This window comes from Haemaphysalis longicornis, unplaced genomic scaffold (assembly GCF_048455015.1).
Source record: "Haemaphysalis longicornis isolate Haplotype H1 unplaced genomic scaffold, Haemaphysalis longicornis Haplotype H1 scaffold_2, whole genome shotgun sequence".
NCBI classification, from domain to species: Eukaryota; Metazoa; Arthropoda; class Arachnida; order Ixodida; family Ixodidae; genus Haemaphysalis; species Haemaphysalis longicornis.
In genome coordinates, this window is record NW_027526295.1 from 185,800,304 (window position 1) to 185,817,085 (window position 16,782).

The window sequence follows — 16,782 nt, forward strand, 5'->3', positions numbered from 1 at the left end:
CCGTCGCTCAGCTGCAGAAGGAAAACTCCAAGCTGAGCAGCTCCCTCAAGGAGAAAGAGTGCCGCCGTTCCCAGCATGGCCAACCGTACAGCGTGATGCTGGATGATGACGTCGTTGTGCTTGAGGGACTACGGGATGCCTTTCACAAGCAGTCGGCCAACCTGAGCCAGTGCAAGGGAGAGATGGCCACCAGTGCTGCTGACATTGAGTCGCTGCAGCAGCAGATGGAAGCGAGCAAGAAGGCAAGCCAGGAGCAGTGGCGGCGGAAGGGGCGACTTTCTTCTCTCGGAAGGTCCTCGGGCATCCGAAAATTGTTCCAGTGCGTTATGCACAACCTACAGGTGCCCGGCGAGGATCCCCGCTCAGAGATCTTGCCCGAACGTTTCAGTTTTCTCAGCGCCCTGTGGCCCCACGTCAAGCCTGGATGACCCCGCCGAGTGGCCTGGCGGGAAGCCTTCTGAAGGGACTGCTCGCCCAAGGCCCGCCACCGGAGTGGCCAGTTGACATCGCACCCTTCTTCGAATTTGCCACAGCCTTCCTTTGCTTTTCCCCTCCGGACTCTGGACTCCTGCTGTGACACCGCGAAGCTCTTCTTCTCGCGCTGCTGATCAGTGCTTGTGTGTGACACATTCCATGACCAGCGGGTGTCCACTGGCCAAAACACTAGGGGCGCACTGGGCGCTTTCTGTGGCAGTGCATTGTTTTATTTTGCAATTTCAAGTCTCAAGACGTTCCGGTCTAATGTCAAGATCCCTCACCCAGCTGCAACCTGTTGCTTCATATCTGGTCGGCCCGGAGCCTGTTACATATTTAAAGCGACGGGGACCAGAAGAGGACGACGAACCTGGCATGAACTGAGGGTATGGGGGGAACGAGGTGGCGCGTGCCATCATCATTAGGTTTTTTAGGAATAATTCTGGCCGCTGGCACACTAAAGTGGTCCTCCCTCTACGTCGCCCGCTCCTCGGTTTTCAACAGTGCTGGAGTTGGAGCATAACATCCTGGGTGGACAAGTTAGGGCGAAAGCCAAACATGGAGGGCGGAAAGAGATGTGTCCGTTCGGCAAAACTAGTTAATCTGGAAAGGATAACATGTTCGAAGAGTTTACCCAAACACGATGTCAATGATATAGGGCGAAGGTGATCTACGTGTGGTGGTTTGCCGGGTTTAGGAATTAGGATCGTTTTGGCAGTACGCCACCGTTCCGGGATAGAACCAGACTCCCAGCATTCGTTGAAGAGTCGTGTGACATCTTCCACTGATAAATCGTCCAGGTTACGCAACATTTTATTTGTTATCAGATCTGTTCCGGGGGCCGATCTGGAGTTCAGCCGCTGTATGGCCGCATTTACCTCGGCCTCAGTTATGGGGGCATCCAATTCGTCGTTCGAGTTGCCTCTGTATGAGGGGTGTTGAATGGGTGGACTCTGTTGGACATATTTCTTAATGATGTAGTTCAGAAGGTCCTGCTCTGATCCTTCAAAATTGTGAATTAGGTATTGTATGGATTGGGATTGAGCTGTTTTAGTGGTACTGGGATCAATTAGATGGCGGAGGATGTTCCAAGTTTTTTTCGAATTGAAATTGGCGTCAATAAACTCGCACGTGGCCTCCCAGTTTTGAGCCACAAGTTTAAAAGAGTAATTTTCTATTTCTTGATTCAGTCGAGCGATACTTCTTCGGAGGTTCCGGTTCTGTTTCTGTTGGGAGAGGCGTTTTTGCATGCTAGTTTTAGCTTGCCACATATGAGCGAGGCGTGAATATGGCTGGGGAAGGTCCGCATCGATTTCTAATTCACGTGTGGCCGATTTAACGCGATTGAGCAGACCGTCCTCCCACTCAGAAAGAGTGTCCTTAGTGAGACGAGGAGATTGTTCGGCATGTCTAAAGGCGTCCCAATCAACGATGGTGGCAGATTTCACCTGCCGGGACATGTGCTTAAGGGGGACTTTGATGTGCAGTATTTTGTGGTCACTGCCTAGATCCTGTTGCGTGTTTACCCACTGGGCTTGGGGGTTGACATATCTGCTGAAGGTTAGGTCGGGGGTAGTGTCTACGCTAACACTGTTGCCCAGCCTGGTTGAGTATGCGGGATCTGTGAGGAGGGTGAGTTGTTCCTGTTGTGCTGCTTCCCATAATGATCGGCCTTTGATAGTGCTCTTTCTGTAGCCCCACGCTGGATGGTGTGCATTAAAGTCACCTGTTATGACGATTGGGTTTTTCCGTGAAACAAGAGCAGCCTTTTTGAAGAGAGAATGAAAACGATGCCTATGAAAGCGAGGGCTGCTGTAAACGTTGAGAATAAAGAGACTGAGGGCGTCTTTTCTGGGGGGTATGATTTCCACAAAAACGTGGTCTATCTCGCTTTCGAGAGTGTGTTGTACAGCAGGGATATTGCGATGAACCAAAATAGTTGTTTCTGTAGGAATGGGATGTGAGTCGGGGAAGGATTTAGTATATCCCGATAGTTTGGCCATGACACCTGTCTCCTGAAGGCACAATACATCTGGGGGTGGACCTAGAATTCGATTATCAATGGTTTGTTGCAGGTTGCCGCGCTTACGTCGGTACCCACGACAATTCCACTGCCAAATGGTATAACTAGCAGTTGCCATGATCAGTTATTTGGGAGGTGGACGGTCTGTCGTAAGGCTTGGAAGCTTTTTTGCTGCTAGGGCGTGACTCTACTGTCAATAATCGCTCTTCCAATGCAGTTACCTGGGAGGTCAGTTTCGTCACAAGGTTGAAGAACGGTTCATATTCTGTAGCGAGCTTGGAGGTGATAGTTTCTGTGATTTTTTGAATAGAATTCTCTAAATCTTGCTTGGTGATGTAGGGTGTAGAAGAACCAATTTGGGGATGGTTAGGAGGGGTTGAGTGAAAAGAAGGCGGGTTATCACTGTCCATGACTGCTGAGTCATCGGATTCGCTGGATGGTGGGGGAGATGTTTTGAGCTGTTTGATCTCGGCTCTGAGTTTCTCATTTTCTTCGAGAAGCTGATTAAGTAACTGCTTTAACTCAACTAATTCATTCGATGGGGAAGATGAGTTGGAGGCCGCCGCTGCTGCCCAGTTTACCCACTTGGAAGGTAGGGACGATGCCTTTTTCTTCTCTTAGGTGGTGTCTCGTGGTGTGGCTGCTGCAGAAGCTGAAGAGGCACGTCGCTCTTGGGAGGCAGTTGGGTGCTGTTCATAGGAAGTAGGTGGAGACTTGGTAGTGACTTCTGGCGGTGATGACAGTGCAGCGCTATCTTCTCGCCATTGTTTGTGGAGGCTGGTGGTCTTTCCACGGGGAGGTGTCGCCTTGAAGCGTTGTTTGCACGAACGATCTCCCAGAGGATGTGCGCCGCCGCATAGGGCGCATTTTGGTTCACACGTGTGGGAGGAGTCGACGAGATGGTCCCCACACCTCCTGCAGCGCGTGGGGTTGGGACGTGGGCAAACGTCGGCGCGGTGTCCCTTGTCACCACAGGCGAGGCATGCCTCCATCTTCTGACGATGGATGTAGCACCTGTATTCGGCACCACGGTAATAAATGTATGGAGGTACCTTGTAGCCGTCGAAGACGATTATGGCGGTGCTGGTTGTGCCCATGCGGCGCGCCTGGAGGGCTTTGGGGTTGGCTGGTGTGACGATACTGGCTGTGATTGCTTCCGGCGTATCGTAGGCGGGTATGCCGTGTATGACTCCTTTAGAGGTACCTTCGGGGGTGGCGACATAAGGAGACAGCTGGAAGTCCTACGAGTCGATGTGAATTGCCGTGATAGCATTGTACTGGCCTGCCCTGGTTATACTGGGCGTACTCAGCACGAGAATGTTCTTTTCGGAGTTGAGGCGGAAGATGTCTGCCGATGCTTCGGCCGCAGAGATATTAGCAGCGGTAAGAATGGCGTCTCGAAGGTTGGCGGAGCCCGTTCGGGCAACGTTCATGCCACCGTGGGGCCGAAAAATAATCTTGATGTGCTCTCGGGGGAGAGGAGGCAGGCGTGGGAGCGTGCGTGAGAGAGCGCGACCAGCAGGCGTGTTGACCTGGTTGTTAGAAGGGGTAGATTCACGAAAGGATTCCAGGGCCCGATTGCCGCGGCGCCGGTAGCATTCCAACCAGCCCTTTTCGGGAGTAATGTCCGTAGGCGAGATGTCCTCACCTTGCACTGTGACGGCGTCCATAGTCATCGGGAGGAACCGGGCCTTGGCTGTCCCGACAAGCCGACAGCGTCGCAGGGGGGGAGTCGATGAAATCGAACAGGCGTTAGGCTTAGCCCAGGCGCCGCGTCGATGTAGACATTTCGCTGAAAAAAAAACTCACACTCAAGACAGGCGGCATAAAAATGCTGCACATTAGTAGATAATTCTCCGAATTTATGCTAAATTGTTTTTTCTTATCCAAGGCAGTCTTCTTTCAATGGAAGCGCATTGAATAAATCACGTGTGCTCAAAAGTCTAACACCATGCAACCCCGCTCACTTCTGTAGTAGAAAGAAAAAAACAAAAACTTCTGCAATAGAAAGAAAGGCGCACTTTAATTTTAAAAACTTCAACGAAAACATCCCGGACAATGGGTGTTGATATTTTATTTGTGCAGTTCATTCTAAAGGTCTCAGCACCCCTCCTATTTTTCCTCCCTGGAATGCCACTTGGCTGAAGGCTGTCGTCCGTACTGCCTGCAGGCTGGATGTGCGTCCGCTTTTTCACCCTGTGGTGGCTGGTGACCGCCGCCTTGGGCCTCGCCTTTGAGCTGGACACGAGCGACACCTGGGTCTGGCTCTTGTGCCTGTTCCTGCCAAACCTAAGCCTCACGCTCGGACTGCGCAGTGTCTGGGACGCCGAACGGCAAGGTGGCCATCTGCACACACCCGCGGCGCCTCATTTGGTTACATGGCTGCGCAGCCGGCCTAAGGCGGCCGCTGACCACCAGTGTGTAGCTCAGAGGAGCTATGTGCCCCCGTTTGCTACGCCGGTTTTCGCCGTACCGGGTGCAGTGCATTGAGCGAGGGTTAAGGAGAATAGATACGGTCGTTATCGCGGCAAATGTCTTCCCAACGACTCGCACGGCTAACATTACCTTGATTATGCATTAAGCTCTTCCTCAGACGTGCCCAAAGTTTCCTTTGCGTAAAACAGTGTTTATAAAGTTGTGTGTGTCTATACGCCTTAACATTTCACTTACGTCATATCTGCCACGGAAGTGACGCCAGTAGAACGAAGAAAGCGGTCTGTAGAGGGTTCACCCCTGCACACAGGGTCTTCTTGCGGGGAAGCAACCTTATAAACTAAAGAGTACGTTTTACTTCGGGTTGTTCGTTTTCGAGTTTTTATATTTTAACACGAAAGTGCTTTATGCCGGGATACACCAAGATTTCACTTACGTCATATCCGTCATGGAAATGACGCCAGTACACCTTTGCCGAAGCGACCCGCCAGCACGATGTTACTCGCCAAGCACACCCACAAGACAGCCGCCGACCCGCAAATCATGCTCGGCTACAGATATCGCTGCACATTTCACTTTCGTGTTTTACCGATTCCTATGACAGGAATCAACCACAGTTTTTTGTGCGCACTCCTGTGGCAGAAATGTTTTTTTTTGTGTCATGCTACACTTCCCGTGAGCTGGGACTTTCTTTTAAGAATCGGCGCCAAGGACCTGTCAGGGCAGGCTAAACTATGCTTCCGATATAAAAAGAAGCATACACTGGGTACTGAAAGTGTGCTACTAAGTTCTTGCAACAACGAATTTCATAACAGCCGAATTCATAATGCTGTAATAGCAAGCAATGGAAGATGAAGCCATTTTAGATACGATCTGTACCCGTGATGAAAGTGCAGATTGGAACTATCAGTCGAGCGGCGAACGGCAACAGACGGCGAAAGACCGACAGGAATATACTTTTAGGCGCGGAGTACCTTAGGACCACACAATGTCCGTCCGCGTCCGTGCGCATAGCATTTACAATCGCAAAAAATCATACGGGCACCGGTAGGATACGCGCCTGCGTCTGGTAGACCAGACAGAGTTAGTGTCAGTCGTCTTACCCTTTGGGCTACGACCGTGAGTTAGTACCCGAGAGTCAAACGGCTTACTCCCTCGCCTGTAACAGTGTGGAGTACCTTAGGACCTCCCAATGTCCGTCCGCGTCCATCCGTGCGCCCACCACCATCAAGCGAAAATCAAGTGAAATTCGATTTGAGCCGTGAGTTGCAGTCTAATTTCGGGAATAATCAAGGTGCGACTCACGGCTCAAATCGAATGACGGTCGGGGCGCAAATCGGATGTCACTTGGGGCGCAACTTGGATGTCATTTTGAGTACCCGTACTCCGCACCCTCGCCATCATCCACGGAGTGGAGATTCTGCCATTTTTTCTTTATATTTTAAACAGTGTACATGTCTAAGTGGAGACCATGGAATATACTTTTTTCTTTATATTTTAAACAGTGTACATGTCTAAGTGGATACCAAGGCCAAAGGCGAAAGGTCGCCTTACGGGGTCCCGAACCCCTTCACGCGTAAGTTCCTCAATATTATAATAGCTATCCAACAGTTCCAACAAAGTTAATCTCAATCGGTGCTGAAAGTAAACAGTGTTGTGTACGGGTGTACTTATCGCTTTAAGTAAAACAGAAAATTTCTGTCCATGAAGATAAAAAAATGATCATGAGAACTTCTCAATTTATACATTACGAGCCTTACACTTGTGCAGTAATCTTCATAAGCTTACAAGACTTCGGCTCCAGCAAACTGAACATCAGCCCAATGGCTTTCCCGCTTTCACGAAAAGGAGGAGGAGGAGTAAACATTTATTGAGCAAAAGGACGGGAGTGAGGGGTGGTGGTCAGCTGCCTACGCCCAGGAGGCTGCGAGCCTTTGGTGATTCCAGGGCTCGTTGCACCAGGGCTTATAGGAGGGCTAAACGTATAGGAGGGCTATACGTTTCTTACGCGTTCTTTTATGTTTTTGGTGTTTCCATCTCTTTGTCAAGCTCCTTCGCGCTTCCCATACGTTTAGAAGATGTGTGTCTGCAGCTGGCGTGTCCTCAGAAAGAGCGATTTCTAGCGCGTATTTTTGTACCCGCTGCTCTAGTGCCTGTGCCCATTCGGTTAGGTCTGTTTGTATGGGCGGGAGCGGAGTGACATCCTCGCGGAAAGCGGACCAGTTTATTAGTTTGGCTACTCCTCTTTTTGTGGTTTTCTTCTTCATCTATAGTAGTAGAGAGATGTGATGGTCGCTCCTTAATGTTTACGGCAGGCATAACCATTGCAAATTTCGGGAATTTCTCGTGGAAGTGAGGTCGGGGATAGTATCTAGGTTTACGCTGTTGTCAATTCTGGTCGGAACGGTGGGATCGTTTTGAAGCGTAAGGTGGTGGTTTTGTGTGGCGTGCTGTAATTGCGTCCGTTTTATTGAGGCGTGCACGTACCCACATGCATAGTGCGGGGCATTGAAGTCACCAACCAGGGGGAAAGGTTCGTTTTTGTCTTCTGTGTGGCTTCGTGGATTAAGGCGCCAATTGCATGAAGACTACCGTTGGAAGGGCTGTATATGTTAAGTATTTATGTGCTTGGACAGGAGGGTTGTGCAGATACGAGTTCTACAAATGTGTTGGGTATTTCTTGGCTCAGCTGGTGCGGTTGGGCGGCGTGCGCGCTGTGAACAAAGATAGCTGTCCGATGTTGTGGGTCCTGGGTGAATGCGGTATAGTATGGAAGGCGTGGAGTCGGGGTGTTCATTTCTTGAAGTGCAATTATGTCCGGAAATGAAGATGCAGAGAGGAGGGCCAGTTGACTTCGGTTGCTATTCAAGGAGCGACAGTTCCATTTGTAAACGGTGATTGCATCTCCACTGTCCTTAGTCAAGGTAGGGGCGATATTTCATCTTTTTTGAAAGGAGGCTAGAGTGAATAGTTTCGTAGAGGCTTTGCATAGATTTTTCTAGCTTAATTTCCTGATCGGCGAGCCCTTTGAGGCTTTCGAAGAGGGGAGCGATGTTCGCTGCGTGCGAGTCTGTAATTTTCTTGACAATCTGTGCGATTTTGTCGCCAATTTTAGCGTGGATTAGCGTGGGTTCGAGTGTATTGGTTGGTGGACACAGAAGGGGAGACGTGATGATAGTGTTAATTTTCGTCGTAATTTCTGTTAGTTGGCGTTGAAACTCCGAGCCGTGGGAGCGTTTGTTTGAAACTTCATCTGACCGGCTCACCTGTGGGGGGGTTATCGGGCAGTCGTTAGGCCGGGTGGTTGTGGTGACGGGCGGTAGAGCTGGATACTCGTTGTCGTAAAACTTGGGTTGTTGCTTGTTTTGTTGGCCAGATGATTGCTTGGGCTTCGTTGATGCAGGTGTCGGGAGATGTCGCCTTGGGCAGTCTTTCCCCGCTGTGACGTGAGGTTCTTGGCAGAGTTTGCAACGGGGTGTGTAGAGGTGGTCTTCCTGGGGTTCCGAGAGGCCGCAGACCGGGCACTGGGGCTTTTCCGGATGCGGGCAGACGTCTTGGCGGTGGCCCACGTCTCCGCACCGCTGGCAAACCTGAATCGTGCGTCGAAAGGGCTGGCAGCGTATGAGCTCAGAATTAACTTTTACATAGTATGGGACGCCTGTGACGTTGAATGTGAGGAGGGCTAATTTGGTACGGGCCATTGACCTAGCGAGGATGAAGTACGGCCGATTGTTCTCGGTGTATTCCAGGAGCTTTTCCGGAGTGATGTTCGGCAGGTCGTGAATGACGCCACGGGACGTGCCCGGTGCAGGCTTCATATAGGCGGTGATGTCATAGTTGACGTTGCGGAGAGGGATGCTTGTCAGTTGTGAGAGCCTGTCGGCGACGTAGGGGTCAGGTGTACCGATGACGAAGAGATTGTTTCCCGGTTGCACTTGCGTAGTTATTAAAGCTCGGAGATGTTTTTCTGGAATCCCGCTGGCCAGAATGAACGCCTGGGAAAGCTCTTGGTTGGTCCAATCGTGAACGCGGAGGCCGTTGAGTGGCCGGAAGATTGTGACATAGTGATCAGCGGGAATGCGTGGCGGCTAAGAGCGCGCGTTGGTGGAGTAGGCTTTGGAAGAGTGGTACTGCTTGCCTGTTTGTCGGTGAGCTTGCTTTTGTTGCGGGAGGATACGACCTGCAGCCATGGGTTTGGTGGGTGGATGGCGCGGCCGCTTAGGGCGCCATATTCCATCGGTGCGGTGTTTGTTGAGGGCGGTTGTTCCGTTTGGGCGGCGCAGTCGGCTGTTGTAGCTTGGGGAGGCCGAGAATTCTCATCTCGAGTGGCATTTTCGTCTCCTTGCACGAGCGGAGTCGGTTGTGAGTGCAGCGGTGAGGCTTGCATGGTCGGGCTGCGCCGTCTTGGCGGGAGAACTGTTGTGCTCGCTAGGCCTGACGGTGAGGCCTAGCAGCGAGCCGGCATGGTCGGTCGTTCAGGCGGCTATTGTTTCGCCCCCCAATGATCCTGGGGGGCGATTCCGCTGTCCTGCGATTCCTCTGGACGTCAGGAATCCGTTGCTCCGTGTGGCGTCGTGATCGTTGGACTGCAGTCGTGTCTGCAGTCGAAACAGTGCACGTCCTACTGTGTCGGCTTCTTGGTGGCCGTACCTGCCACGAAAAGGAAGGGAAAAAAATCAAGTTTAAGTTAGTTTTCCGCTTTCACCCTGCCGTAGCATTGCCTCGTCTCTACAGCGCTTTCAAATTTCCCGCCAAGGTGTGGGTCTCTCGTGGGGCCGGCTGGACCTCCTGGGAGGCTGGCCGCTGGCGGTGGTGTCGGTGCTCTCACTGCTGATGCTGGTGACGCTGGTGTGGTACCTGGACGCCACGTTGCCCTACCCGGACCGGATGCGGCGCCAGCCCTTCCACTTCTTGCTCCAGGATGATTTCTGGCAGCTGTTCTCCGAGGCCGCCGACAGATACAAGGTTCTTCCGCGGACATTACGGGAAGCGGATTGGACCATCGCGCTAGTTCCTGGTTCTTAACGGAACTTTTTTGTCGTTGACTGTTTGAAAACCCAAAGTGTCCCACTTGCGAATTTTCGACACTTCAACAACAGCGCAGGTATGAAGACAGATGTGACAAACTAGAACGCTTACGAACAACTGGGGAACGATTTATTACAAGACATCAAATACACGGAAAAACACAGGACGCAAGCATGCATGCGTCCGCTCAAGGGCATGATACCACTCCAGATATACAATGCACGCTTAAATCAACGACAAAACCAACCAAGCGGAGACTGTCAAGGATACTATCTAGTACAAGGTACATTCACCTGGCTAGAGCTTCTATTGTATATCTGGAGAACTATATATCCTTGAACGGACCCATACCTGCATCATATGTTTTTCCGTGCATTTAATGTCTTGTAACAGATCGTTCTCCAGTTGTTCGTCAGCGCTTTAGTTAGTCACTTCTTTCGTCCTCGTCTCTGTTCTGTTCTTGAAGTGTTAAGTATGCGTACCCATCTAGACCAACCTCAAACCATAGCCCACTTACACCGTCTTCGCGGTGTCCTTGGCTTAAAAAGAGTGGCGGATGAGTTCAGGAACACAACACTAGTATTCACAGAATTCTTTCCCGTACCATCTCTTTCTCCGTGGGCATTGTGAACATAGGGCCTTGATTCCGAGCAGTTCAGTTTACTGGCATCGGGGCTGCTAATACTGTCGCCTCTATCGGAATCTATCAAGCTGGGGTCTGTTCTAACGCACGTGTGTCTATGAGTGCGCGCAGTTTGCGTCTGACACCGCTAATCCCAGATGCGCATGCGCCCCTCGTTGGTACTCAGCGGCGGCAGCAAGGAACTCTCTCCGTGCACGCGCTGCAGGCCCCAGACGGACACTGCTGTAATCCTGCGGGTGAGCCCGCGGTTACAGTGCTTGATGTCCGCAAGCACGTTGGCAACGTCCACATGGACCACTTGTCCATCGACTTCATCTGCAACCGCATCACCGTCATCTTCGGGCATAGTGGTTCGGGAAAAACCACGCTGGTCAAGATGATCTGCGGTGCGTCTCACTGATATATCCTCTGAGCCCTTCGTTAATTGTGCACGCGATTCTGGCATACAGGGGTAATTTAACTGAGTCAAATCGGCCTGTTAGCGCTTTTAATGCGTAGCATTCTTTGCCGAGTACCCCCACAGCCAGGACTGTGTAATGAATGCCCTGCGCTTCCACAATATTGCAGATTTCGCGAAAGTTCCAAATTCAATCGTTATAATAACGTAAATGGAGATAATTTGTCGGACAAAATTTTGAAAACCTAAAAATAAGAAACATTAAAAAATTACGGAAATTGGCAAAACGTATAACGCATGGCATTTCCCCAATAATGAAGATTTCGCAAAAGTTCCACCTGTAATAGTTATAATCGCGTCAATGGAAATAGCTGGTTGAACAAGATTAAAAAAAAACTAAAAAAATAAGAAAAATATAATATAATTACGGAAAATGGCGAACCGTGTAACGCCCTGCATTTCCACCATAATGAAAATTTCGCGAAAGTTCCAAATGTAATCGTTATAATGGCATAAATGAAGTTAATTGGTCGGACGAGATTTTGACAAACTAAAAATAAGAAAAATATTAAAAAATTAAGGAAAATGGCAAAACGTATGCGCCTCGAGCTTCGCGATCGCTGCGCCGCCTGCCGCCGCTTCTCCATGGCGTTTGCGGGAGGGGCGCTGTGTGGCTGATAGGGGTTAGCGCAATGTTTTGGTTCTCTTTCGCTTCTTTTTGCCTTTCCGCGCCCTAAACAACCTGCTATGACCACGTCTCCTAGAAAATAGTGCATTTAGGGCACTTCGACAAACAGCTACGTCTTGGTAGAGTGCTCGAACGCCAACGAGAACTATCCGGGGACGTGGTTCTGAGCGCTACTTGGCAGCTATTTCGGGCGTCGGCGACGGCAGCAGCATATCACCAGTGTCACCTCCGAATACGTCAGGACCAAGTGAATTCTACTGTGTAGACCTGATTTGAGAACAGTGAGACGTTGATTTTGTTTTGCAGCGCGGACAAAAATGCGGCTTGGTTTCAAATATATACGTTTACATACCACAACGATGCAAACGAGCTACTTTGAGGCTTGGTATAATATTCTGCGCAAACCCAACTTCAATGCATGCACATTTTTTTAGTACTCTTGATATTCAGGGCATCTAATATTCCTCGCAGAGCCTCCAATATGCACTAAACTGTAGATGTATGCATGCTCATATTATTTTCCCTAAAAAATTCAATTTGTTAAATGCTACGACAGTAAGGTACATTTAACACGCATTGGTATTATTAATTTTCCTAAAAAATTCGTTTTGTTAAATTCTACCAAAGTAAGGTACATTTTTAACATCGTCCACACGTTTTTATTGCTAACTCAGACCTGTTTCCATGATTAATCAAAGTGCACGGGAAACGTTGCGCAAGACAGCGATATGGCTCGCCCGCACCGCGGCGCTCGTATACCGCAACATGTCATACTTTGGTTATCTCTGAAATGGCCCTTCAGGTCGCTTTTAGATTAAATCCAATGTCACAGGAATCGTACCCGGTTGCGCAGTCAGGCGATGCTCCAACGCGCAGCGGCTACGCCTTGCACGCCGCAGCTTTTGGCACGTCGGCCGTTTTAGCGTGTAAGCATCGCAAATCAGACGAAAAGTTCACTTCGCGAACCGCTATCACAAGCGCGGAAACCGCGTTTCACCCTGCGGGTAAAGTCACGCGCACCACGAAGCATTCGATGACCTCCGTCTTTCGAGCCACGCAACTTCCCGTAATCAAGCTTGTAATCTCAGGCATTCCCATTTCGATAATAGAGAGTTTTAGCTGACCGTTTTCGACGGTCCGCTCCGGTATCAGCGGCCCGCTTGGCGCAACCGGAGCTAATGCCGTTCGCAGCCAAGCGCGCCACAGCATGCGCAACGGCGCTCCCGCGTGCTATCGGAGCGGAGCGGACGGTGGAACACGGTCAGTTAAAACTCTCTAATGTCCGGGTTAAATATCACAGCAGATAAAACGACTGAACAGAAGCCTAGCGAAGCAGCGAAAATGAACTTTGAAACGCGCACTACGCATTTCAGGCGGCCGCCATCTTGCATTGCCGCGGTGACACCCAATCAGGAGCGCCGTTACAGCGCGCGCCGACCGTAAGGCCATTCGCGCCTCAGAATCTATTTGTGGCTTCATTTGTGCGTCTTTTTTTTCTGCCGTTCGTGCATCAGTGAATGAACGAAGATAGAAGAGATGGCCGGGAACGGAAAGAAGATCGCTTGGCCGATCCAATGGTACCAGAATGGCTGCGCTCGGTGACACCGTTGCGGAGATACAGTGCTCCGAAAATTGCTGTTTTTTCGCCCTTTTGCGCTGACATTTTGTCACTTGGCTAGCAAAAGTATTTTTTGTGCCACTTTGCGATGATTTTCGGCGGGAAAACTTTGCCAACGCACAGGATAGAAAACACAGAAACCAAATATGTTGCTTTAAAAAAAACGATGTTTTGGTCGTTTTTTCCGAAGTTGAAAGCCGCGTCCCCTCACTAAACTAATCAATCCAAATATTCGATAATAGCCTACAATTCGAACCCTTTCCAATATTCGAAATGTTTCAAATACATAGTTTTCGAAGCGAATATAACATATTTTATATTCGAGCAATATTAAATTTTTTTGAATATTCGCACACCCCTACTTATTTCGAATTAAAAGCACACTGCCCCCAGTCACTATGCAAATGCGTATGCAAATGCGTTCTGCCTCGAATGGGTATGAACCATACCAAAGCCAGACCATACTACCGGTAATAGTCGTTTGGGAAGTTGTTTGCGTTTATGTACTTCGTAATCACACTGCTACGGCAGTAGTTTCTTACAGTGGTTCGGTCCTGTGAGCTGAAATTGTCTTAAAAGAAAAGCAAGGTCGATGAACTTCTGAAAAAAATGGCTGACGATTACTATACTCCGTAATGCGAACTTTGTGCGCAGCGCGCACTGCAGTCTTCTCGGTGACGGCCCATAGCTGCTGTGTCTCGGGAAGTAATCACGTGATCAGTGAATGCACGGCCGCGCGCACTACTCTGCCGTTATCTCGCAGCGCGTCGCCGCCGCCGAGCATGTTGTTGTAAATCGTGTTTGAACCTCCCGCGCAAATGTCACGTGGCTCGGATGAGCCACGCAACGAGCAGGACGCCGAAAGACCGATGTACGTGGTGCACGCAGCGTGTGCTGAGCTGCTGTAGCGCGTTCTTGGAATACCGCCCTCCCCCTCACACTTTCGCCGCTCTTTCCTCTTTCGTTTCCCTCGTGTCTTCGCTGCCCCCATCGTTCGCTCGGTTACGAGGCTGGCGACGCCGTCAAACCACGGTGGCGGACGCGTAGGTGCTGCGCACTAAATTGACAAAAAAATTCACGCATCTTCATGAAGTGAAAATCATGAGTGGGCGAAGCACTGGGGATTGTTTTTATCGTAAATCACCCGTGGCATTGCCCATTCGTGCATGTAAATGAGTGACAATACGTGTGTACAGTATATGCAATTCCAATCCAATCCAATCCAATACAATTCAATTTAATTCAATCTAATTCAAATCCAAATCCGAATCCGAATCGAATCCACATTCATTCCAATGCTTCTCGCGCTTGCGCAACCCTGTGTACACGGACGCCAAGGGACAAGCCACGGACAAAGTGAGGTCCTAAGGTGCTTCGCTTCTAAAATAGACTGCGACAAACCTACCTGGGTTAGCCAAGATATGCTTTGCATACAAAATATTAGGTGGGTCGAGGAAAGTTCCACTCCGACTTTGTATTTGGGCGCAGGTCTTAAGCGCCCGATCCTGTGGTTTCGCGTCCCCATGGACCTCGTCGTTGTAACCGGTCGAACATCGAGGACAGGAAAGATAGATAAGATAGAGTGAGCAGGGAAGCGGAGGAGGAAAGTATGGCGAAGTGTGAGGGGGAAGGCGGCATGCTCAGGCCGCGCGAGATATGCTCGGCGGCGGCGACGCGCTGTGAGATAACGCCGAAGTAGCGCTCCTAGTCGTGCGTTCACGGATGACGCGATCGCTTCCTGAGACGCAGCAGCTATGCGTCGTCACCAAGAAAATTGCAGTTCACGTTGCGCTCCAATTTCGCATAAGCGAGTTCGTAATCGTCAGCCAATTTTTTGAAATCCATCGCCACCATATATACAAATAATTTTTCACGCCCGGAACGCTGCTTCAATAATGTCCTTCTTGAGATAAATAATTCTATGTTTCGACGTCATTTCCGCTCTGTTAGATTGATGAAGAGGCGAGCGGGCACCCGCCTTGTCGACGAAATGCGTTGGTACTTTCAGTTGGCTTCTCCGCGCAATGACTCTTATTGCAACAGAGCACGCTTTACAGGTTGGCGTACAGGCGCTGTTCAGTTAAATGAGCGAAATCGACGCCCGTTCGGCAGGAATCCTGGCGCCGGACGAAGGCAGCATCTACGTGCATGACGTGAACGTGCAGCACAAGCTTTCTGAGGCCCGCTCTCTCATCAGCTACTGCGCCGAGAAAAGCACGCTGTTCCAGTTCATGACCGTCAAGGAGCACATCAACTACTCCAAGCTGGTGAGCGCTCGAGTAGAATATCTTAGACTACGGAAAGCTGGGTGAACGTAACCGCGCATAGTATCTGGTTTTGCCAGTTCACTGTGGAAAGGTTAACCTAAAGAGAGAGTGATTTACGTGTTGTCAACTGAAGCTTATTGTCGGCAATCAGAAGTGATCCATTGTTTATGCGCTCAGTAAAGTTTATTAGAGTAAACTTGCGATCCAAAAGAAGCTATCAAAATTCTGGAAGCAGTAGCCAAACAATAACGTGTGCGTTGAGAATTGTCAAATGGAATTCAAATGCGTTTTTTTTGTTTGTATTAATTTTGGAACTCAGTCCTTTCCAGTCAGTTCGAAGAAACTGTCGATCGAATTAGAATGATTTATCTGTGCCGAGCTGTCTACTCTTGTTTCCTATCGAGCGATATAAAAACAAGGATGAACAAGCGGACTCTCCGCGTTCAGTACAGGATTAAATACATAAGCGGTTTAAGGCGCTGACCACCATGACCATGGATTGCCTTACGGCAATACTTTCTGTTCACCACTGGCGAATGTTTTTCCAGCTGGTCATTATCAATAAATAATTCCCAGCACTCGCATGAACCACAACTCGTGCTTGACAAGCATACTAATGTGTTTTACATGCCTTTTCAAATACCAGACTATCTGGACATTTCGTTCGAGCGTACAGCCCGCAGACTCTGCACATGGTTAAAAACAAGTATAACGTCCCCGTCACGGATGAGTATAAGTAAAAACAAGTATAACGTCCCCGAGACCAACTGATGTTCAGCCGGACGCACTGCCGACTCAGCTACGAGGAAGGTTTAACAAGAGTGAAGAGTCAGTGGTTATTAGTTATATGGACTGTAATTGCGTCCCTGATATTGTGCTACGCCGCATCCACACAAGGTAGAAATGAAACGCACCAGAGAAAGTTTTTCAGGAGAGCCCTCTGTGACGACGGGGAAGAGGCAGAGAAACAACACTTTTTTTTTCTTATCACAAAGCGCATTTTGTCGAGCAGCCTACTTCAGCTATCACAAGGTACTTCCGTCCAGCAGACTTCCAGATGGAGGCTAACTGCAGATAACTTAACGAAACTTGTAAATAATTGAAGTAAACAAACGCAAATGTATAACTTGAAAATAAATTGCTGTTAGTAAATACATAGATTAAGTTGGTTTTACCATGCTGACAAAGGGTGGGATTACATAAACCTTTTA

At 49.6% G+C, this 16,782-nt stretch overlaps 1 protein-coding gene across 1 annotated transcript in view; it reads left to right on the forward strand.

The window, feature by feature from the left end:
- The first annotated feature begins 4,672 nt into the window (after positions 1 to 4,672).
- Positions 4,673 to 16,782, forward strand: part of LOC144168439 (phospholipid-transporting ATPase ABCA3-like) — a 55,356-nt gene continuing 43,246 nt past the window's right edge. Inside the window, exons 1-5 of the mRNA XM_077697427.1 lie at positions 4,673 to 4,830; positions 8,334 to 8,527; positions 9,687 to 9,895; positions 10,768 to 10,987; positions 15,417 to 15,571. Coding sequence (XP_077553553.1) covers positions 4,673 to 4,830; positions 8,334 to 8,527; positions 9,687 to 9,895; positions 10,768 to 10,987; positions 15,417 to 15,571 — 936 coding nt within the window. The remainder of the gene's footprint in view (positions 4,831 to 8,333; positions 8,528 to 9,686; positions 9,896 to 10,767; positions 10,988 to 15,416; positions 15,572 to 16,782) is intronic.